Below are 22,893 nucleotides of genomic sequence, written 5' to 3'. Positions count from 1 at the left end.
ACTCAAGATGCACAAATAACACAAATGGGCTATGAATTATAGACAAAGAAAAGGTGACTTATTATGAAACTACAACAAAGACCTACTCAATGACATTTTTTTGCCCTTAAACATTCCATCATTTCACAGAACATCATGAATTAATTTACTTAAGGTATTCTAGATTGTCATAGGCAAATAAGATCTATTATCTTTTTCAGGTAAACCATTTCAGACTAACGGCATCTCATTCATGAAACCATGTACCTGCAGAACAATGTGACTGAATTTATTCTACTTGGATTGACCCAGGATCTATTTAGAAAAAAAGTCGTATTTGCAATTTTCCTGATTTTTTATTTGGGAACACTATTGGGTAACTTGTTGATTATTGCCACCATCAAAACCAGCCGGGCACTTCGGAGTCCAATGTACTTCTTCCTTTTCTATTTGTCCTTCTCAGATACCTGCTTCTCCACTTCCATAGCTCCTAGAACAATCGTGGATGCTCTTTTAAAGACAGCCACTATTTCTTTTAGTGAATGCATCATCCAAGTCTTTTCTCTGCATTTCTTTGGCTGCCTGGAGATCTTCATCCTTATCCTGATGGCTGCTGACCGCTATGTGGCCATCTGTAAGCCCCTGCACTATACAACCATCATGAACCGAAAGGTTTGTGCTGTGTTGGTGGCTGTGGCCTGGGTGGGGTCCTGTGTGCATTCTCTAGTGCAGATTTTCCTGGCCTTGAGTTTGCCTTTCTGTGGTCCCAATGAGATCGATCACTTTTTCTGTGACTTAGAGCCCTTGCTGAGCCTCGCCTGCTCAGATACTTATGTGGTCAATCTCCTTTTGGTGTCTAATAGTGGGGCCATTTGCACAGTGAGTTTTGTAATACTGATATTTTCCTATATAATCATCCTGCACTCCCTGAGGAACCACAGCGCGGAAGGCAGGAGAAAAGCCCTCTCCACCTGCATCTCCCACATCCTCGTGGTCATCTTGTTTTTCGTACCTTGCATATTCATATACACGCGGCCTGCAACCACTTTTCCCATGGATAAGATGATATCTGTGTTTTATACAATTGGGACACCTTTGCTCAATCCTCTGATTTATACACTTAGGAATAAAGAAGTGAAAAATGCTATGAAAAAGTTGTGGAGCAAGAATTTTGTTTCAGATGATGTCAGATGAAGAGTTTTGAAATAACTTTTTAGAAACTTATTAATCTAGAAGTCGTCAGTTTAGTACATCTTTTTATAGTGCCCTTTAGTGTAAGGTTTGATAGCTAGGAGAGTGGATACTTACACCCACCACTTTCTTCAGTTCTATGTAGAAGAATTAGCATGTGGCCAAACATTGATCGATAAGAGCTATTACCTTAAATGTCGTTCACTGCTGTGGCTCTGGTTACTTGTTTTTCACTTGGGCTATTTATTTTCTATTTTGTCATTTGTAGTTTATACCAGAAATTTTCCTTATTTTGATAAATATGATTTTATATGGTCAGATGCCTATAACTATGGTACCTACGACCCTCTCTTAAGAATATCCTTCTTGGGGCCGGGAGTTTGGCCTAGTGGTTAATTACTTGCCTAGCATGCATGAAGACCCGGGTTCGATTCCTCGGTACCACATACATAGAAAAAAGCCAGAAGTGGTGCTGAGGCTCCAAGGCCAGTGTTCAGGCCCTGAGCTCAAGCCCAGGACTGGCAAAAAAAAAAAAAAAGAAAAAAAAGAATATCCTTCTTTAGTCTCACTGTGACTGTCTAGAGTCTTGTGTAGTCTATCATGTCTGAGTGTAATTTTTGTCTTTTACCATCCAGTGGGTACTTGTAGATTTATGGGCACATTCTAGTTACCACAAATGAGGAAAACTGTGCAACCTACGTCTTTCTGGGCCTGCTTACTTCACTGAATATTTTTCCAAGTCTTTCCATTTCCAAATGAAAGGCACAGTATCATTCTTTCTGATGGATATGCAGAATTCCATTGTCATTTTTTTCTCCTTTGTTCATTTTTTTCAGTTCCTTCCTTTTGTCTTGTTTGTTTGTCTGTCTTTGGGGATAGTAAAGGGAGCTGCAGATATAGTGGGGCAAAAGGTGAACAAATGCAGCAATAATACTGGAACCTAAGTTATAGAAAATGAGCGATATAACTCATGGATGGGCATGGCAGGTAAAAACCATGAGAAAGTGAGGGAAGGGGTGACTTTCTCCAAAAAGAAATGTACTCTTTGTCTATGTGACTTATGTAACCATAATCTCTCTGTACATCACCTTCACAATAACAATACAGTCTTTAAAAAGCTTCTAGGAGGTAGTGAAAATTAAATAAAATCAATATCTAGTATAAATATGTATTTTTCAATGGATAATATGTAAGTATAAAATATAGAGAACCATATATGTGTACCCACAATTGAATTTTGCTCATCTATTGGAGGAATCATTTGCAAAATAATGGATGGACCAGAAAAAATACGATAAGTCAACTAAGTCAGGCCCAAAGAAATAAAGGTTGTATGTTTTCTCTTATGTGGAAGTTAGATATAATATATGTAAACAAACACATATGTACACAAACAAATTAGCTAAAGTACAGCATATGCATGGAAGTATTCCAATGCTGTGACTCCTTCAAGAATTCACTTACAGTCTAAACTGCCAAGAAGTTGGTAATTGGAGTGTCATGGAAGGATGCAAGAATGAAGAGAGGAAGGAGAGGAGAATGAAGTCATAATATTCAATATATGCATGTGAAAATTAAACTAAGAAAATGGAGGGGATGATGTGTTGGGTAAGATGGAGAAGTATGATAAAAGGATTGACAATGATCAAGATGTATTGTATTCATAAATTGGCATGTTGAACTGAAACCCCTTTGTATAACCACTTAAAATAAGTTATTATAATAATAATAATAATAATGAAAATAAAATCATTACTTACCACATCCCTTGCTATAAAATAGTGCCAAGAGGAAAGTTTATAGTTCTGAGGACTTCCATCAGGATCCCAAAAGGGGAGGAGGAGAAAAGGAGAGGAACAAGAGTTTGAGTGTGAACAAGAGACGCTGTATGTATAATGGGCATAACTGAATGAAACTCCCTGGAAAACCTATTTGGTGGGAATAAATATGTGGAAAACCCCCCAAATCTCTGAATGCTTCTGTGTGGATGACTAGTCTTTTGTTATGTTCTATCTGCATAGAATGGCTGCTTTTTCCTCTGAACAAATTGTTTTTTATTAGCAGATAATTGAGTCTCTAATATTTTATCATATTTGTTCTTCCTGACACTTCTATATTTCAACAATTGCTATATAGCACAACATAAAGAAGCTAGGTTATCTCCTCTTCAGTACTTTGAATAAACTCTGGACTTTTATGAAATGTATGTGTTCTTGCCAGAAAGAACAGTGACAGAACATAGAAAATTCATCCTTTGGGAAGAGCCCTTTGGTCTTAGAAAGACATTGTAGACTTTTTTGTTACTATTAGTACTCTTTTCCTAAAATATACTTTAGAATTCTAAGTTTGAGGATATGACAATAATCCTACAAATTTACTACTTTTATATATAACATGGAATTATTACAGTTGTACTTGTGAGACCCAAATGTGGCATAATACACTTATTATACTGAGTTTATGTTCATAAAATTTAAAAGTTAAGTAATAAAATGGTTCACAGGAGATTATCAAGGGTTTGTTATAAATATGTAAAACATATATGGATTAAGAATGTCTTTATTTTATTTTTGTTTTTCACCAGTCCTGTCTTTGAACTCAGTCCTGGGCACTGTCCGTGAGCTTCTTTTGCTCGACTAGAACTCTACCACTTGAGCTCCACTTCTGGCTTTTTCTGTTTATGTGGTACTGAAGAATTGAACCCAGCTCTTCATGCATGCTAGGCAAACACTCTATCACTTAGCCACATTCCCAGCCTGGATTAAGAATTTCTAGGGAGGCACCAGTGGCTCACGCCTGCAGTCCTAGCTTCTCAGAAGGCTGAAATCTATGGATCACTGTTCAAAGCCAGCCCAGGCAAGAAAGTACATGAGACATCTCTAATCACTATAAAAAAATCATAAGTGGAACTATGGCTCAAGGTGGTGGAGTTCTAGTCTTTAGCAAAAATACTTGGTTATAGTCCTGAATTCAGGTCCTATAACTGAAAAAGAACAACAACAAGCAAAACAAATGAAAAACAAAAAAAGTCTTCTTGGAAATGTGCAACACTAGACAGTGTATAAAAATTAGTATTTTTGTGTTTTTCATGAATCCATTGGGAGTATAAATAGATGAATGACACTCAAACGTGGTGAAACAGCTCTCTGTTGTACTGTAAGAGAAGATACATGACTCAACGTTTTTGTTAAAAGCTCCAAACTATACAAAGAAAAGCCTTAATATAATATAAACATCAATAAAATTGTAGTAGGATTCATCAGTTATAACCAACATACCCCACTCATGCAAGATGTTTTTCTAAGGCAAACTGTGAAGGGCACATATAGATATTCAAATATTTTTTACACATTTGTTTTCATGTGAACTTAAAAAAACTTGTCTAAAAATAAAGTCTGTTCTAGAACGCTAAACAATATTATCTTTTAAAATGTGTTATTTGAAATGTATTATACGAATTTCCATACATTTTTTATTACTAAGTGAGATACTAATGTTCTGAGACTTGACAGTTTACTCTGTGCTGTCATTAATAAATACATACTTGTATGTGGTCTGTATGCTGATTACTTTTAGAAACTGAGAATTATTAAATAGCCATCACAATGGATTTCAATTTTGCTGTTGATAATAATTTGCATTAACATGTTAGCTATATTCTGTAGGAAATTGTTTCGTACTTTTATGTATATAGATTTGAAAGTGTCTTCACTGATTTGCAGAGACACATGAATAGAGCACTTTAGAAACTAAGAACTGCCAGGCACTAGTGGCTCATGCATGTAATCCTAGTTACTCAGAAGGCTGAGATCTGAAGACGGCAGTTTGAAAGCTAGCCCAGGCAGGAAAGTTGATGAGACTCTTATCTCCAATTAAACACCAAAAAACCAGACGTGGTGCTGTGGCTCAAAGTGGTAGAGCACCAGCCTTGAGGGAAAGAGCTTAGGGACAGCACCTAGGCCCTATCACTGCCACTAATAATAAATAATAATAGTAATAATCATAATAAAAAACCTAAGAACTATCATTTGTATAACTTCTTCCCTTTGGCATCTTATGGACACTTTTCAACTTCTCTTTCTGAGGAGATTATGACAAAACAAAGCTAAACAGAAACACAAATGAATGAAAAAATTATTTATTGTGACATTTTCCAAATTCTAGTCAGTACGCTACTACTAATTGATAACTACTTATGATACTAAATACATATCAATGGTACTTATGGCTGCTAATTTCCAATAGTCATACTTAAATAACAAGGAAGTATTTTCAAATTCTAGGGAAACATTCTACTACTAGGCCATGCTCTCACCCCACATTTTCAATAATTCTGAGGGTAAATATCAATGAGTATAGCGTTGATCATTGTTTTTAGTACATTGATACAAACAATGATAAACAACTCAGCATTTTTTAACATGTTAAATAATCATCTGAATAGTGCATGCTTTAGGAAATTTTCCTAAAAGGAAAGAGAAAGAAAAGAGAGAACAAAAGAAAGAGAAGGAAAAAAAGAAAGAGAATGAAAAGGAGAAAGAAAAGAAAGTCATTTAATCAATGCTGTATCATTGCAAGTTTTGCATCACTTGTGTCGTATCCCAAAGAGATAAAATAAAGAGGGCCCTAAAGTCATCCTGAATGGTTCCTTTGTTGGTATTGGCCTTACAGTCATAATTATAAATATACATGCATTTGTTGCAAATGCATGCCTATGGGAGTTTCTCCCTTGTGTCTTCTTATGTACTTTAAATCAAAATATCGTCAGCAACCAATCCACACAAATGTCTAATGTTTGAAGTTTCATGGCAGAAATTTACTGTTTCATGATAAAATTGAAGAAAAGTAAGCAGCCAGCATGCAGGACCAACTTGACCTTGTAAAACATTATATATCCTGAAACAAACTTGAAAATCTTTGGAGTGTAGATTTACTAATAATACATTTGAAATTCCGCAATATGTTTGCTTGGGTTTCTTTTAAGAGTAAAACATTTAGAAGAAACAACAATAATTTGAGAATCTACCATTTTTTCTATGAGTCCTGTGTATTTCCTGTGTATTCTTTCTATTTCTGTTTTTTAATGGGCTCTTCAACTACTCTACATGTGACAGAACACCTTTTGAACAATGGAAATACATCTTAAATGGTTAACAGTCTTGGTATATATTTACAAGCATCTGTTGGTTCCTTTCCAACCATTTTAATCAGAGTTAGGACAGTTCTGTGGACTTGACAACAATTTTCCCTCAAGAATAATTCACAAGAAACTATTTTACTTTGGGGAGAATCAGGTGAAGAAGTGAAATGACCAGTTGAAGAGGTGCCTCATTGAGAATGAATGGTTCACTCTAGAAACAAAGAGGTTCAATGAGTATCTGAGATGGAGATTCAGCCTCAGGAACTACATTGACCCTAATGCGGTTCTAGACAGATTGAAAGGACATAGATAGAGTGGAAATTTATGGAAATCAATAGAGGGTAAGAGGATATGATACCAATATAACCAATCTTTGCTGTCATATTCACAGTGTCAGAATGTCTGCAGCATTCTGATGGTGGGATTAAATGAGCAGGTAGATTAAGAATCATAACTCCTCCATATGTCATAGAAAACATATAGATCAACAAGATTTTTCTTAAATGGCAATAGTTACCTCAAAATATGCTATATAAATACTACTCAATGCTATATCATTTTAAGATGATTAAGATAAATTTTTTCTCTAATAAAAAGAACTGTGTTTCTGTACTTAGGTGTCCATCATTGCTGCCTCAATATCTTTCTATTTCTGGTGACTTGGAGTCCTGACAGTGGACAAACAAGCTATGGAGAAGCATTGGAACTTTTATCCACAAACCAGGATCTATCAGTACCAGGCAGATCACTGTAAGTATATACAGATATATATATATATATATACATACATATATATACGTACATAAATACATTTACATTATACGATATGTCACTTCAGTTAAGAAACTGAAGACTGCATAATACAAAATCATTTCTATTTAATTGCAGGAGGAAAAAAGCTATTGGTTTTATACTTCATCATTCTTTAAATGGAATAGCAGCTTCAAATGTATAATTGAGCATCAGATATAAATTTAAATCTTAGGTCTGTTGCAATATCTTTTATTTGGGGGAGAAGTTAAATAGTGCTTATTCAGCCACTTTTCTATAAAAGTCAAGTAAGGATTTACAAAAAAAATTATGAGAATTAAAACTATGTAACATTAATAAAATTATGAGATATAAAATTTGTTTTACTTTTATCAAGTATTACTAGGTATAGACTGATATATTTTATTCCAGAAGAGTTTAAAGATAAACCTTGTGTGGAGAGGAAGTAGTAATCAAATTGTACAGTGTTGTGAAGACAGCTGTACCTTGTCTTTAACTCTTAAACACTTAAATAGATACATAAATGCACAAATAAACAATAAGATGAGCAATATAATGTATTTGCTATATCTATATTTTACCTATGTATACATTATTTCAAAATTTAAAGGATGCTTTCAAAGATATATTATATTTTGAATAATGTCAGATAAATTAGATTTCTGCTCTGTATTGCGTAACAAAGTTGGACTTCATGGAAAAACAAAACTACACAGAATTTGTTTTCACCAGACTGTTTGAAAATAACTGTACAGAACTGGTGCTCATGCACACCTAGGGGAGTTTACCCCTTGTGTCTCCTTATTTCCTTTAGTTCAAGAGAGTTTCCGCACACCATCCTTAAAAGCTGCTATGGCCTGCAGGTTCATGGGAGAGAATGGGTTTTTCCACAAACTTTTACTTTTTCATTATACATTGCAGAAAAGGAAGAGCAGCCTGTATGAAGAATGAACTTGACATTTCATATATACTGCAAATCTTGGCATAAGTAATTATTTGTATTAGCATATATTGTTTTTATTGCCAGTCTTGGGGCTTCAACTCAGGATCTGTACACTGTCCTTGGAGACTTTTCTCAAGGCTTACACTGTGACACTTGAGCCACAGCACCACTTCTTGCTTTTTTTGTGTATGTGTCTCTGGGGAATTGAACCCAGGGCTTTGTGCATGCTAGGCTAGCATGCTACCACGAGACTCCACTCCTGGCCCATAGCAAATGATCTTTTTGCATAAATTTGGGTAACATTTTTGAAGTTTATATGTTCTAATAATCTATAATTGGGGATGTTCTGCAATACATCTGCCTGTGTTTCTTTTCAAGGGTAAGCCATGCAGGAGAAACTGCATGATAATTTGAGTGTCAATGTACTTGTGACAGGTTTCAATGTATACTTCAATTTCTCTTCTCGTGGCAGAACACTAAATTTCTGACAACCAGCATCTTCAATGGTGACAATGTTAGTGTGTATTATGAGCCTGTTCTTGTCTAAACCATTTAAGCCAGGAAACGTCTGTGCTGTGGACTTACAAGATGCTTTTTTCTGAAGCATAGTTTGCATGAAGTCATTTAGCTTTGAGTGAGTCAAGTGAGGAGATTAGCAGGGTTCCACCATTGCCCATAGGAAGAAGTTCAGGAAATGAATTGTTCATTCTAGAAACAAAGAGATTCATTCAGAGAGTATCTGAGTTGGGCTCCCATTTTCACCTCCTTAAATAAGTATCTGCCTAGAACATAATTTGTTCATGACCTGACATTATTGTGAGAATGCAGATTTCTTGAAATTAGCAGAGGTGAGAGGACACAATTTCTATATAAACATTCTTGGCTACCACAGTCACAGGGTGAGAGTAACTGCAGTGTTCTGATGGTGGGATTAAATAAGCAAGCATCGGTTTAAGAATCCTTTTACCTTCTTCAGTATCTCAAGAGAGAGGAAAACATCTGCAATATGTTTCCACTATGCCAGGTGATATCTCACAATATGCTACTAGCATTTTTAGGCATAAGTGAAGATCTTTGTAATCATATTAGCAACTGTATTTCCCAATTTAGATATCCCTCTCTCCCTGTCTTTATATGTATACACATATAATGCATAAAACATGTATGTGTGTATATGCATACATAAGGAATGTATACATGCATGCATAGGTGTGTATATGTGTATAAACACATATACATATAAATGTATATCTGTGCCCTACATACAAGTATTCATGTCCTATTTCACTATTTGTTCCATGCAATTTAAGTAAGTGTCTGTATCAATGTTATGAAAATTAAAAGTATATAAAATATTCCTGAAATTTTGTGGCACCAAACAAGTTTTAATTTCATGATGCATGATTAGAAATATAGTTATGTGTTTAATATCAAAGAAGTTGAAATCTAGTTAGGAAGTGTTGCTCAATTTGTACAGTGCTTGTATAGAAACATCCAGTATGTGAGTTTAAACCACACAACAGACCAACAAAAGACTCATATTAATGTATATATATATGTGTGTGTGTATCAATAATTAGGTAAACTATGTTAGAGTCCCTATGACTACTTTTTATTGTATTTTTTTTCTTTAGGTGATATACCCAGGGGTTATAGTTACCTTCGTTAGGTGGTGGGTACATTACTTTTTAAACTCAAAGTATATACCACAATCAGATTGAAGGAAGGCTTTCACAGTTATATTACAGTCTGGATGATTTCAAAGGAGTTAATTTTCTGCTGTGTATTATAGAATTCATCTTGACTTCATGGAAAAACAGAATGTCACAGAATTTGTATTCACCAGACTGTTTGAAAGTAAGCACACAGAATTGGTGCTCTGTTTCTTGTTCTTGCTGTGCTACCTGGCAGTCTTGATAGGAAACAGCATCATCTTACTCACCATCTCCTGCAGCCATCTCCTGGAACAGCCAATGTACTACTTTCTCTGCCACCTTTCCCTCATGGACCTCTGTTACACATCCACAGTTGCTCCCCAGCTTATCAGGGACTTAGCTGCCACAAAAAGAAATATTTCTTATAGGAACTGCATGACCCAGTTGTTCACATCCCACTGGTTGGCAGGTGTGGAAATTTTTATCCTGGTGTGCATGGCTTTGGATCGTTATGTGGCCATTGTCAAGCCACTGCATTACATGCTCATCATGAACCGGAAGAGGTGTCACATGCTGATTGTCGTGGCCTGGGGACTTGGGTTTTGGCATTCTAGTGCTATGTTGCTCATGGTCCTCACGTTGCCTTTCTGTGGTCCTAATGTGATTGACCACTACATGTGTGACATCAAGCCTCTTTTGAAACTTGTGTGCAAGGATATCCATGTGGTCAGTCTCTTAGTGATTGCTAATTCCGGGACAGTTGTAGTTGTAATATTTACTGTGCTCTTAATTTCTTATGTTCTCATTTTATATAACCTCAGGACCAGATCATCTGCAGGCCGTCGCAAAGCCCTCTCCACCTGTAGCTCTCATATAATGGTTGTGGTTCTATTCTTTGTTCCCTGTATTTACATCTATATCCTACCTGCAGGTGGGAAAAATAAGGATAAGGAAATCTCTGTGTTTTACACGGTGATTGCCCCCATGTTAAATCCTCTCATCTATACTCTGAGAAACAAGGAGATGCAAGTTGCTATGGGAAAGGTCTGTTGGAGAAGGTTCCATTGAAGATTAAAATTTGAAAGACAGAATCCTTTGTTCCACTTTCAGACTGTGTTCTCAGAATAGTTTAATTAGAGCTACCACAGAAAAGAAACAAGGGAGCACTCTTCTGTATTTTGCATCATGTTAGGGGCTCATGCCTTGTGTTTTAAGTCTGAAGCAAGACTCCATGCTATGGAATGAACACTGAATGTGACAAGGCTCAAAGATTCCAGATATAAATATGTAAATTTGAAGACTGCAAGAAATTTATTTCTAGATCACTTTTCCAGCTTTTGGTCTTCCTTACCCATGCTTAGCAGTTAGAGGCCATGGCTTGTATCACCAGCACCGAAATGAGAAAAAAGAACATGCCTAATAAGACAAATCTTCCATCCTGAGACACCTTCCTCCCACAGGCAAGTTACATGAAACTCAGTTCTCTGAGAAAAAAAATATCCATCCTTCTCCCTTGTTAGTGAGAAACCTTCCAAACATCACTCCAGCTTGATTTGCTGATTTCAGAACTAACGACTTGCTGTCTGGTAATAAACCATTTTGGAGGTACTGGTTATCAGGGCGTCAGTTGACTCAGTTTTTAATCTCTAAATTGTGTACATTTGTTCCAATTCTGAGTTTCAGTTGTATAATACTGGTGAAATGAGGTATTACTGAGTTATTATTTTTCTTTTTCTCATATCATTTGATGATACTGGATCTTGGAATAGCTGCCTCTTTCTCTAGAATGCTGGCATAACTGCTCATATATGGAACTTTTCCTCCCATGTTTCTCTTGGCTAGGTCATTCACTAGTTTCTCACATGTTTAGGGCTTTGTTTGTGTTGTCTTTCCTACATAGGATTCCCAGGTTCTCTGTTGCAGAGTAAAGGAATCATGGATTTGCACACACCTACTGGAATATCTTCAGAAATATCTTGAATTCTCATCAATGAACCAATTATTTCTTCCTATATTCCATATCCTCTGTGCAATTCATAATAAACCTACAGTTCTTCCTGTGACCTATGTCCTACAAATTGACTGAGCCAGAAAAGGATGTGGGCTATTTCTGATTTTCTTTGTATCTTATTTATCTCTCCTAGAAATGACTGTGCTACAAATTAATTAGTAAATAGACCTTTCTGGAAATACACTGAAGCATATTATTTTATTTAACATGATGTGCTGTTATCAAAGTTCTACACTGTCTCATTTTATAGGCGATCATATGTTAATACTACTCTAATACCTCCCCCTAAATATAATTAACATATTTCTCTATGTGTCCACAGATAATGAAGACACACAACAACATAGTTACCCAAAACACATATATATTTATATATACATATGTATGTGTACATGAAGTTTATATGGTTTTATATTTATATATAATTATGTTGTTGGTTGTGGAGTTTGAGCCCCAGTTTTGGGCTTGGGGACTCTTCTTGGGCTATTTTGCTCAAGGTTAGTCCTCTCCCATGCTCAGACTCAGCTCCACTTCCAGTTTTCTTGTAGTTCATCTGTCATAATTCTTTCACAGACTTTCCTGCCCCAGCTGGTTTCAAACTGCAATCCTCAAATCACAGCCTATGCAGCTGCTAGGATGACAGGCATGAGCACCAGTGCCCAGCTCACCCAAGATGTTTAAAATCAGATAGGGTTAACAAAATAAGTTATGATTCAGACATGCACATTTGACATGAATTGAGCCAAAATCCATTCTGCATATGCATGAAAATACAACCACAAAGTCCATAGTTATGTGGGACATAAAATGAGTAAATAGATAGTGTGAACCTCTAGAGACATGCATGTTTCCAATAAAAACCTGAGAGGTATCGTTTATATAACTTCTCTTTGCATCTTTCTAAACTTTCCTATGTTTCTTATTGAAAAGACTGGGAATGACAAAACAAAACAAATCAGAGACAAAGGAGTGGGAAAAATATAATTGTGTAGTTTCCTCATTTTCAGCGAACAACACAGATCAATACCTTTGTACATAATGGTATCTATGGGTTTTAAATTTATGATATTCATATGTAAATAAAGAGGAAATATTTCCAGTCCTTTATACTAATTTCAATTTATTGATTGGTGTCAGTGAATACAGAACCGATACATACTATTAGCACATTGGAACAATCAATGAGAAGTAATTACAATTTTTAACACATTATGTAATCATCAAAAATTCAATATGGATGGACATTTTCCTAATATAGAAACCAGAAATTCACTGAATTCATCAATGCTACATCATTACAAATATCTTACATCACTTATATCCTACCCCCAAGAGATAAGTGAAAGAGGGCCTTAAACTCATCTTGAATGGCCCCTTTGTTGGTATTGGCTTTATTTAATAATTATAAGTACACATGCATCTGCTGCTCATGCACACCTAGGGGAGTTTATCCCTTGTGTCTCTTCATTTCCTTGAGTTCAAGATAGCTTCCGCACACCATCCTTAAAAGCTGCTCTGGCCTGAAGGTTCATGGGAGAGAATGGGTGTTTCCACAAACATTTACTTTTTCATTACACATTGCAGTAAAGAAAAGCAGCCAGTATGAAGGATAAACTTGACATTTCATACATATTGTCAGTCCTGGGATAAGTAGTAATTTGTATCAGCATATATTCATTTTTTGGGGGGGCCTTGAAGTAAGGGCCTGGGCACTGTCCTTGGACATTTTTGCTCAAGGCTAGTACTCTGACACTTGAGCCACAGCACAACTTCTTGCTTTTTTTGTGTATGTGGCTCTGGGGAATTGAATCCAGGGCTTTGTGCATGCTAGGCTACCATGCTACCACGAGAATCTGCTCCTGGCCCATAGCATATATTCTTTTCCATAAGTTAAGGTAATATTTTGAAGTTTATATGTACTAATATTCTTTTTTTAACATTTAAAATGTGGAGATTTTATTTTCAAGATACAGAATAAAAATTTTTAGTTGAATATTGTTTCACTAATCTACTGCATATAAATTACCTGGAAACGTTTTTTTCCAGTTCAAATCCCAGAAGCTCTAAGTTTTAGTTAATGTGGAAATATGTGTGTTGAGAAAGCTCCTCATGTAATTCTAATATGGACTTGCATTTTTAAAAAATGATCAGGTTTGAAAATTTTCACTCAGACTTTGACAGACTAGAAAGCATCATAAAATGGACTACAAATTGTAGACCTAAAAATTTAACATGGGTGTCCAAATGTATCAGAATGAAAATATAAATCCTCTCACTTTATAAATATCAGTTTTGTTTAAATAATTATTGAAAGTGATGAGACAGCCAGGCACTGGTAGCTCCCACCTCTAATCTGAGCTACTCAGGACACTGATTGCAGATTGTGATTCAAAGCCAATCCCTACTTTAAGCTCCAGAACACACACACACACACACACACACACACACACACACACATACACACACACACTCTCTCTATCTCTCTCTCTCTCTCTCTCTCTCTCTCACACACACACACACACACACACACACACAAAGACACACACACACGCACACACACACACACGCAAACACACACAGTGACAATCATAAAAGAAAATATGAAAGATGTATGGCTATGAGTGTTTTTCTAAGACTAAGGAATATGTTTACTTTTAAATTGATTTTATAATCCAAGGAAAGTCTCTATACTTGGCTAATATTCTATAAATGTGGAAGTTCTGTAATACATTTGCTTGTGTTTCTTTTTAAGGATAAGCCATGCAGGAGAAACTGCATGATGATTTGAGTCTATCAATTTACTTCTGACAAGTTTTAATGTATACTTCAATTTCTCTTCTCGTGGCAGAACACTAAATTTCTGCCAACCAGCATCTTCAATGGGTGACAATGGTAGTTTGTATTATGAGCCTGTTCTTCTGTAAACTATTTAGGCCAGGAAACGTCTCTGCTGTGGACTTACAAGATGCTTTTTTCTGAAGCATAGTTTGCATGAAGTCATTTAGCTTTGAGTGAGTCAAGTGAGGAGATTAGCAGGGTTCCACCATTGCGCATAGGAAGAAGTTCAGGAAATGAATTGTTCATTCTAGAAACAAAGAGATTCATTCAGAGAGTATCTGAGGTGGGCTCCCATTTTCACCTCCTTAAAGAAGAATCTGCCTAGAACACAATTTGGTTCTTGCCCTGACATTATTATGAGAATGCAAATTTCTTGAAATTAGCAGAGGTGAGAGGACACGATTTCAAAATAATGAGTCTTAGCTACCATAGTCACAGGGTGAGAATATCTGCATTGTTCTGATGGTGGGATTAAATAAGGAAGCACTGGTTTTCAATCATATTACTTTCTTCAGTATCTTAAGAGAAATGAGTACATCTACAATGTTTCCACTATGCCAGGTGATATCTCACAATATGCTACTAGCATTTTTAGGAAAAGTGAAGATTTTTCCAATTATATTAACAGCTGTATATCCCAATTTAGATATCCCTCTCTCCCTGTCTTTCTCTCTCTCTATGTACACACATATACATGCATAAAACATATATGTGAGTATATACATACACAAACATTGTATACATGCATGCATTTATGTGTATATATGTGTTTACACACATATACATATTAATGTATATAGATATCTTACATATATGTATATATGTACTATTTCACTATTTGTTCCCATGTAATTTAAGTAAGTGTCTGTGACAATGTTATAAAAATTAAAAGTATGTAAAATATTCTTGAAATTTTGTGGCACCAAACAAGTTTTAATTTCATGCTGCATGATTAGAAATATAGTTACGTGTTTAAAATCAAAGAAGTTGAAATATATTTGGAAAGCATTGATAAATTTGTAAAGAAAGGCATAGTATGTGAAGTTAACCCCAGAACAGACCAAAGAAGGACACAGATTAAAGTGTATGTGTATATATATGTATATACATATATATATCAATATTTAGGTGAACTATGTCATACATTTTCTATGATTTTTTTGTATCTTATTCATTAGGTGATGTACACAGGGGTTATAGTTACATTCATTAAGTTTTGGGTACATTACTTCTTAAACTCAAAGTATATAGCACAATAAAATTGAAGGAAGGCTTTCACAGATACATTATAGTCTGGATGAATTCAAATAAGTTAATATTCTGCTGTGTATTATAGAACTCAACTTGACTTCCTGGAAAAACAGAATGTCACAGAATTTGTTTTCACCAGACAGTTTGAAAATAACCATACAGAACTAGTGCTCTGTTTCTTGTTCCTGCTGCGCTACGTGGCAGTCTGGATGGGAAACAGCATCATCTTACTCACCATCTCCTGCAGCCATCTCCTGGAACAGCCAATGTACTACTTTCTCTGCCACCTTTCCCTCATGGATCTCTCCTCCACTTCCATTGTTGTTTCCCAGCTGATCAGGAACCTGGCTGCCACAGAAGAGACATTTCCTACAACAACTGCATGACTCAGCTCTTCACTTACCACTGGCTGGCAGGGGTGGAAATTTTTATCCTGGTGTGCATGGCTTTGGATCGTTATGTGGCCATTGTCAAGCCACTGCATTACATGCTCATCATGAACCGGAAGAGGTGTCACATGCTGATTGTCGTGGCCTGGGGACTTGGGTTTTGGCATTCTAGTGCTATGTTGCTCATGGTCCTCACGTTGCCTTTCTGTGGTCCTAATGTGATTGACCACTACATGTGTGACATCAAGCCTCTTTTGAAACTTGTGTGCAAGGATATCCATGTGGTCAGTATCTTAGTGATTGCTAATTCCGGGACAGTTGCAGTTGCAATATTTACTGTGTTCTTAATTTCTTATGTTCTTATTTTATATAACCTCAGGACCAGATCATCTGCAGGCCGTCGCAAAGCCCTCTCCACCTGTAGCTCTCATATAATGGTTGTGGTTCTATTCTTTGCTCCCTCTATTTACATCTATATTCTACCTGTAGGTGGAAAAAAATAAAGATAAGGAAATCTCTGTGTTTTACATGGTGATTGCCCCCATGTTAAATCCTCTCATCTAAACTCTGAGAAACAAGGAGATGCAAGTTGCTATGGGCAAAGTCTGGTGGTAGATGTCACTTTCAAAATTGAAATAATGTATGAGTCCTTTATTTGACTCCTAGTTTGCGTTCCCAAGACAATTTTATATAGTGTGTCACCGAAAAAGAAGTATGGGAGCATTCTTTTGGATTGTTACTGTAATGTTTATGTACAAAGGGTTGCAGTATGTAAGCCAGGCAGTGAGTTCATTTCTTTTTGAATAGTGTCATCTCTGTTCTCATTTGCTCAGATGTGTCTTCTGATACCCCTCCTCCACAAGTTATGTAGCTCCTTTTCAAAATAGTGCTGCCTTTGTTTACATTTTGGCTCACCAGTTCTGGTGTCTGTGTCATCCTCCTCAAAACACATTAACCACATACAAGACAAAAGTTACAGATAGCAAAATCAGTGACCAAGGAGGAAAATAGGAAGACGACGAAAAAAAAAATCAAACCTCTTATTTCCATTTCTTGGAGTTTATATCAGTAAATATCATTTTACATGATGGTATACCCATAGCTATTGAATCTTTGTGATCTTCTTCTAAGAACATGTTACTGTATTAACATGTTCCTTGTATTAATGTCTAGGGTCCTGTATAACTTAGCAGGTCCAGTGAAATTCTCTGCACACTGATGTTCATTGCGTCATTTTTGTTCCCATAGTTTGGAAACCCAGATGACCCTCAGCAGATCAATGGATCATGATAACATGGTGCATTTACACAATGGAATTCTATGCTTCCATCAGAAAAAATGATATTGTTTCATTTTAAGGCAGTGGAAAGAGTTGAAAAAATATATTAAGTATATTTAGCCAGACCTCAGGGAGAAATCTAGGTTGCATGGTTTCTCACATTTGGAGTTACTAAATGTGTCTATAAACTTATAAGTAAACACAATACATAGTAAAAGACAAAAATTAGGCATGCTCTCTTTGGATCTGACTCATGTGATTCACTAAATATCTCATGTGTTAAGTCTGAAGAAAGATCCTTTCATGTAGATTGAACCTGTATGTAAAATGCCTCAAAGTTTCCTCAAAATATGCTACTGAGGGACTGGAAAGGGTTTCCTTCTAGAACACTTCCTCCTACCTCTTGTGTTAAATACTGTGGCTAAGGTGTAGGGGAAAGGGTTTACATCACCAGCAACAAAGTAGAAAACAAACAAACTAATAGACCCCATCTTCCATCTTTTGAAGCAACTCCAAAAAATCACATTAATGTCAATTTTCTGAGCAACAAAATCCATCTTTGTCCTTTGTTAGTCAAAAATTTCTATAAAGCTGTCCAATATCAATTTCTTTCAGCATGCACTACACTGCAGAATATCTTGTGTGTTAATGAAAGATTTTGGGATGCTGGGAACCAAGGCAACTATTACTCAGTTCTTCTCTCTAGATACTGTAAATATGTGCTAATTCTGAGTTTCATTTGCATAATAACAAGGAGTTGTAAGCTTCCTTTCACTTTCCTTGTTTCCTTCTTTGCTCCCTCCCTCTCCATCTCCATTAACTTACTTCCTTCTTGTTTCCTCCCTTCCTTCTTTTCTTGTTTCCTCCCTTCCTTCCTTGTTTCCTCCCTTCATTCCTTCTTGTTTTCTCCCTTCCTTCCTTCCTTGTTTCCTCCCTTCCTTCCTTCTTTCTTTCCCACATCCTCTCTCACAAGCTTTCCATCTCTCAGCTCATTTTGTAAGACAGGATTTTGGAATAGTCTCTGATAATCAACAACTCAGGATTATCCTGGCTTTTCCTCTTTAATGTTGCCATTATCAGTAACCACATTCATGCTTGACTATGTGTTATATTTCTTCATAGCAAATATATATGACCTTTTAGCAAAGAGCACTTGGAAAGAAACAGAACCAAATGTATGGAAGTTTTCCTCCCTTGTTTCTCTGGGCTAGATCATTATCTTCAGTTTCTCTCAGGTTTGGATCTTTGTTTGTGCTGTATCTCCTATGCAGGATGTCCCTGTTCTCTTCTTCAAAGTACATGAATTACATGTTTACAAGCACCTAATGGAGTATTCTTCAGGAATATTTTGAATTCTCATCAATGAAATATTTCTTTCACCTTAAACTGCAATTCCTCTGTGCAGTTAGTAATATTCCTACAGTACTTCTGTGGGCTATATAGCCTACAAGTTGACTGAGCAAGAAAATAGGTGCTTTTTCTTTTTTTTCATATATTTTTTATTGTAGTTAATAGAAGGGTTACATGATGTTTGCCAGATAGATGGTGCATTAATTCCCATACATTGATACCCTTTCACATGTCTTGGTCCGTGTTTCCCTCCCTGCCCACCCCTCATCTTGTTTTCCCCCATTCCCTATCCAATTTCAAATAATCAAATACAAATATATCTGATATATCAGGTTCATTATATGTTTATTTTTGTCCTAGAAATTACTGTGCTACAAATTTACTAGTAAGGAATACATTCTGGAAAAACACTGAAAATTTGGCTCTATGTGCTGTTGAAATTATCTACATATATTATTTTGGATACTATATTAGTGTTATTATAATTCCCCCTAAATTAAAATATCGCTATGTGTATACTGATAATGAAGGATTCCAAGTTATATTTAGCCCTCCAATCTATTTTAAAGCATAAAGGGTGAAGAAAAAAAGTAAAGTTTCAGAAATAGAAATATAACATGTTGTATGCAAAAGTACCTTGTGTACATGTAGGAAATGATAATAATGAGGCCCATCATTGTGTGAAACGTGAAAACAAATAAATATTTATTAGATGAACCTCTAGATTCATGAATATTTCTTACAATAAACTGAGAACCATAGTCTATATAAATTCTCCTCTTTGCATCCTACTACACTTTCCTGTGTTCTTATAAAGACTGGATGTAACAAAACAAAGCATAGCAGAAACAGACAAATGGGCAGAAAAAATTCCAGCTCTTTACACAAAATGGTATTAGTGCCTGTTAAATGCCTAAAAGTCACATTTAAACAGGAAATCATTTTAATCCTTTGTGATAACTGCAATAATGTTGACAATTAGTATCAATAAATAGAGAATTGATACTAGCTAATAGCACATTAGTAGAATCAAAGGCAAAAAGTCCACATTTTCCACATGTTACATAATCATCAGAAAATCAGATATAGAAAGAAATTTTCCTCCTAGAGGAAAGAGAAAAAAAAGATTCACTCATTTCATCAATGCTGTATCATTACAAAAGTCTTCCATCACTTGTATCATATGCCAAAGAGTAATGGAAAATGATTTACAATCACCTTGAACGGCCCCTTTGTTGGTACTTGCTTTCCTTTCACAATTACAAATATAGATGCATTTGTTGAGAATGTGTGCCCAAGGGAATTTCTCCCTTTTGTCTCCTTGCATAGTTAGTTCAAAATATTTTTAGTAGCTCATCCATAAAAACTTCTATTGTTTGAACATTCATAGGAGAGAGTGGTTGCTTCCATATTCACTTACTTAATATTTCATGATAAAAAATACTGCAGAAAAGGAAGAGGGACAAGCAACCTGACATACCAAAAATATTGAAAAATCCTGACAGAAATAACTATTTGAATTAGCATACATCCTTTTCCTTCAATTGAGGTAAAATCATTGGAGTTGAACTTACTAATAATTTATAACATTTGAAGTTCTATGAAATTTCTGCTGTGTTTCTTCATAAGAATAGCATTTTGAGGAGGAACTGAATGCTTATTTAAAAGTCTATCCAAGTGCTTTTTAACATAGTCATCAATAACTCATTTTGGAGCAGAACACAATACTGTTAATCATCGACATTTAATGAGTGACAGGGGAGTGTATTTTTTTGTTTCTGTTCCTTTTGAAAATATTTCATGCAGGGGTTGGACTGTTTCACAGACTTGACATGGCTTTTTCTCAAGCATAATTTACATGGTGTAATTTTGCTCTAGGCTGAAAAGGGCAGAGATGACCACATTACTGTACTGACCAGTTGAAGAAGCACATCAGTGAAAATGAATATGTAGTTCCAGCTATAAAGAGACTAGATGAAGAATCTCGGAGAGTGAATTGTTTTCTCTGGAAAGAGAGATTCCCAGAGCATCTCTGGTAGGTGCCCATCTTTACCTATTTAACCAAGAATCTGCCTAGAACACAATTTGGTTATTGCTCTGCCTCTGTTGAAAGGGTGCAAATTTATGGAAATCAACATGATGTTGACAAGAGGTGACAATTTCAACATAATCACTCTTTGCTTCCATGTCTGCAGTGTCAGAGTGACTTCAGTATTCTGCCTCTGGATTCAAAAAGCAAGAAATATCTTAAGAACCACATTAAATCTTTGATATTTGCTAGCAATGGAATACACCTACAAAATGTTGGAAGTTATCTGAAAGGGTGATATTAGAATAGGGTAAAGTCCTATAATAAAAATATGGTATTTCCTCATGTAGCTATCGAACATTGCTGCAGTATATTTTTTTAATTTTCCAGAGAAGACTTTTCTGAATTTGAATAAAGAAGCTGGAGACAAGCTTCAGAATATACTTCCCCAAACCAATCACTTTCTGGGCCATGGAAATCCCTGCAAGTTGTAAAAAGTATATAATAACTCTATCCAACATGAGATGTCAGTAATGAGACTGGTATATTATATTATTATAGATACATTATATGCACTATAAATCTAATATTCCATAATTGAATGTAGCATTGAATTTGGAGATTGAGCACTGGAAAATAATCCTTATTAAGCTGAAAAGCAGGAAGCTTTCAGGATTCTACTTGTTTATAAATAATATGGCATAGTCACAGGATGTATAAATGATGGAAAAGCCAAATTTATATATTCACTTTGGGAAAAATCAGTTACCTTTTCTATTTCATTATTTCTTCTATAAAATTCAATAGGTGTCTTTGACAATTTTATGAGAACTAAAAGCATGTAAACTATTTATAAACATTTTGGGTACCAAACCTGCTTTAATTACATGACACATAATTGGAAGTATAGTGCTATATTTCATATCAAATAAGTTGGTACCAAGTGTAGTTCAAGATCCAGAATATGAGAACAAACCAAATAAATAAACAAATTAATATATATAAATAATGAGGTTATAAATTTTCTATGTCTATATAGTGTGTAACACTACAAAACTGAAGGAAGGCTTTCAATGTTACAGTCTAGATAATTTCAGAAAATACATTTTTTCTGTGTATTACAGAACTCATCTTGACTTCATGGAAAAACAGAATGTCACAGAATTTGTTTTCTCGAGGCTGTTTGAAAGTAAGCACACAGAACTGGTGCTCTGTTTCTTCTTCCTGCTTTGCTACCTGGCAGTCTGGATGGGAAACAGCATCATCTTACTCACCATCTCCTGCAGCCATCTCCTGGAACAGCCAATGTACTATTTTCTCTGCCACCTTTCCCTCATGGACCTCTGCTCTACTTCCATTGTTGTTCCCCAGCTAATCAGGAACCTGGCTGCCACAAGAAGAGACATTTCCTACAACATCTGCATGACTCAGCTCTTCACTTACCACTGGCTGGCAGGGGTGGAAATTTTTATCCTGGTGTGCATGGCTTTTGATCGTTATGTGGCCATTGTCAAGCCACTGCATTACATGCTCATCATGAACCGGAAGAGGTGTCACATGCTGATTGTCGTGGCCTGGGGACTTGGGTTTTGGCATTCTAGTGCTTTGTTGCTCATGGTCCTCACGTTGCCTTTCTGTGGTCCTAATGTGATTGACCACTACATGTGTGACATCAAGCCTCTTTTGAAACTTGTGTGCAAGGATATCCATGTGGTCAGTCTCTTAGTGATTGCTAATTCCGGGACAGTTGTAGTTGTAATATTTACTGTGCTCTTAATTTCTTATGTTCTCATTTTATATAACCTCAGGACCAGATCATCTGCAGGCCGTCGCAAAGCCCTCTCCACCTGTAGCTCTCATATAATGGTTGTGGTTCTATTCTTTGTTCCCTGTATTTACATCTATATCCTACCTGCAGGTGGGAAAAATAAGGATAAGGAAATCTCTGTGTTTTACACGGTGATTGCCCCCATGTTAAATCCTCTCATCTATACTCTGAGAAACAAGGAGATGCAAGTTGCTATGGGGAGGTTCTGGTGGCGAATGTCACATTCAAGATTAAAATGA

At 35.8% G+C, this 22,893-nt stretch overlaps 3 protein-coding genes and 1 pseudogene across 3 annotated transcripts; all 4 read left to right on the top strand.

The window, feature by feature from the left end:
- The first annotated feature begins 240 nt into the window (after positions 1-240).
- LOC150052821 (olfactory receptor 4C16-like) lies at positions 241-1,173 on the top strand. Its single transcript, XM_090348877.1, has one exon. It carries the CDS (start codon positions 241-243, stop codon positions 1,171-1,173), a length of 933 nt encoding a protein of 310 aa, XP_090205003.1.
- An 8,659-nt stretch (positions 1,174-9,832) lies between these two features.
- On the top strand, positions 9,833-10,747 carry LOC150052820 (olfactory receptor 4P4-like). Its single transcript, XM_090349229.1, has one exon. The coding sequence runs from the start codon at positions 9,833-9,835 to the stop codon at positions 10,745-10,747; it is 915 nt and encodes a 304-aa protein (XP_090205355.1).
- Positions 10,748-11,380: 633 nt separating this feature from the next.
- Positions 11,381-16,807, top strand: LOC150052819 (olfactory receptor 4P4-like; annotated as a pseudogene).
- A 5,159-nt stretch (positions 16,808-21,966) lies between these two features.
- On the top strand, positions 21,967-22,893 carry LOC150052818 (olfactory receptor 4P4-like). The gene has a single exon (XM_090348876.1). The coding sequence runs from the start codon at positions 21,967-21,969 to the stop codon at positions 22,891-22,893; it is 927 nt and encodes a 308-aa protein (XP_090205002.1).

The sequence above is a fragment of the Megascapheus bottae genome, chromosome 16, assembly GCF_031878675.1.
Source record: "Megascapheus bottae isolate mThoBot1 chromosome 16, mThoBot2.hap1, whole genome shotgun sequence".
NCBI classification, from domain to species: domain Eukaryota; kingdom Metazoa; phylum Chordata; class Mammalia; order Rodentia; family Geomyidae; genus Megascapheus; species Megascapheus bottae.
The sequence above is the reverse complement of the archived record's forward strand: the minus strand, read 5'-3'. Positions and strand labels throughout refer to the sequence as shown.

What these genes read in the sequence shown, in the direction of transcription:
- LOC150052818 (XM_090348876.1), top strand. Translation starts at nt 21,967, where the DNA reads ATGGAAAAACAGAATGTCACAGAATTTGTTTTCTCGAGGCTGTTTGAA.
- LOC150052820 (XM_090349229.1), top strand. Translation starts at nt 9,833, where the DNA reads ATGGAAAAACAGAATGTCACAGAATTTGTATTCACCAGACTGTTTGAA.
- LOC150052821 (XM_090348877.1), top strand. Translation starts at nt 241, where the DNA reads ATGTACCTGCAGAACAATGTGACTGAATTTATTCTACTTGGATTGACC.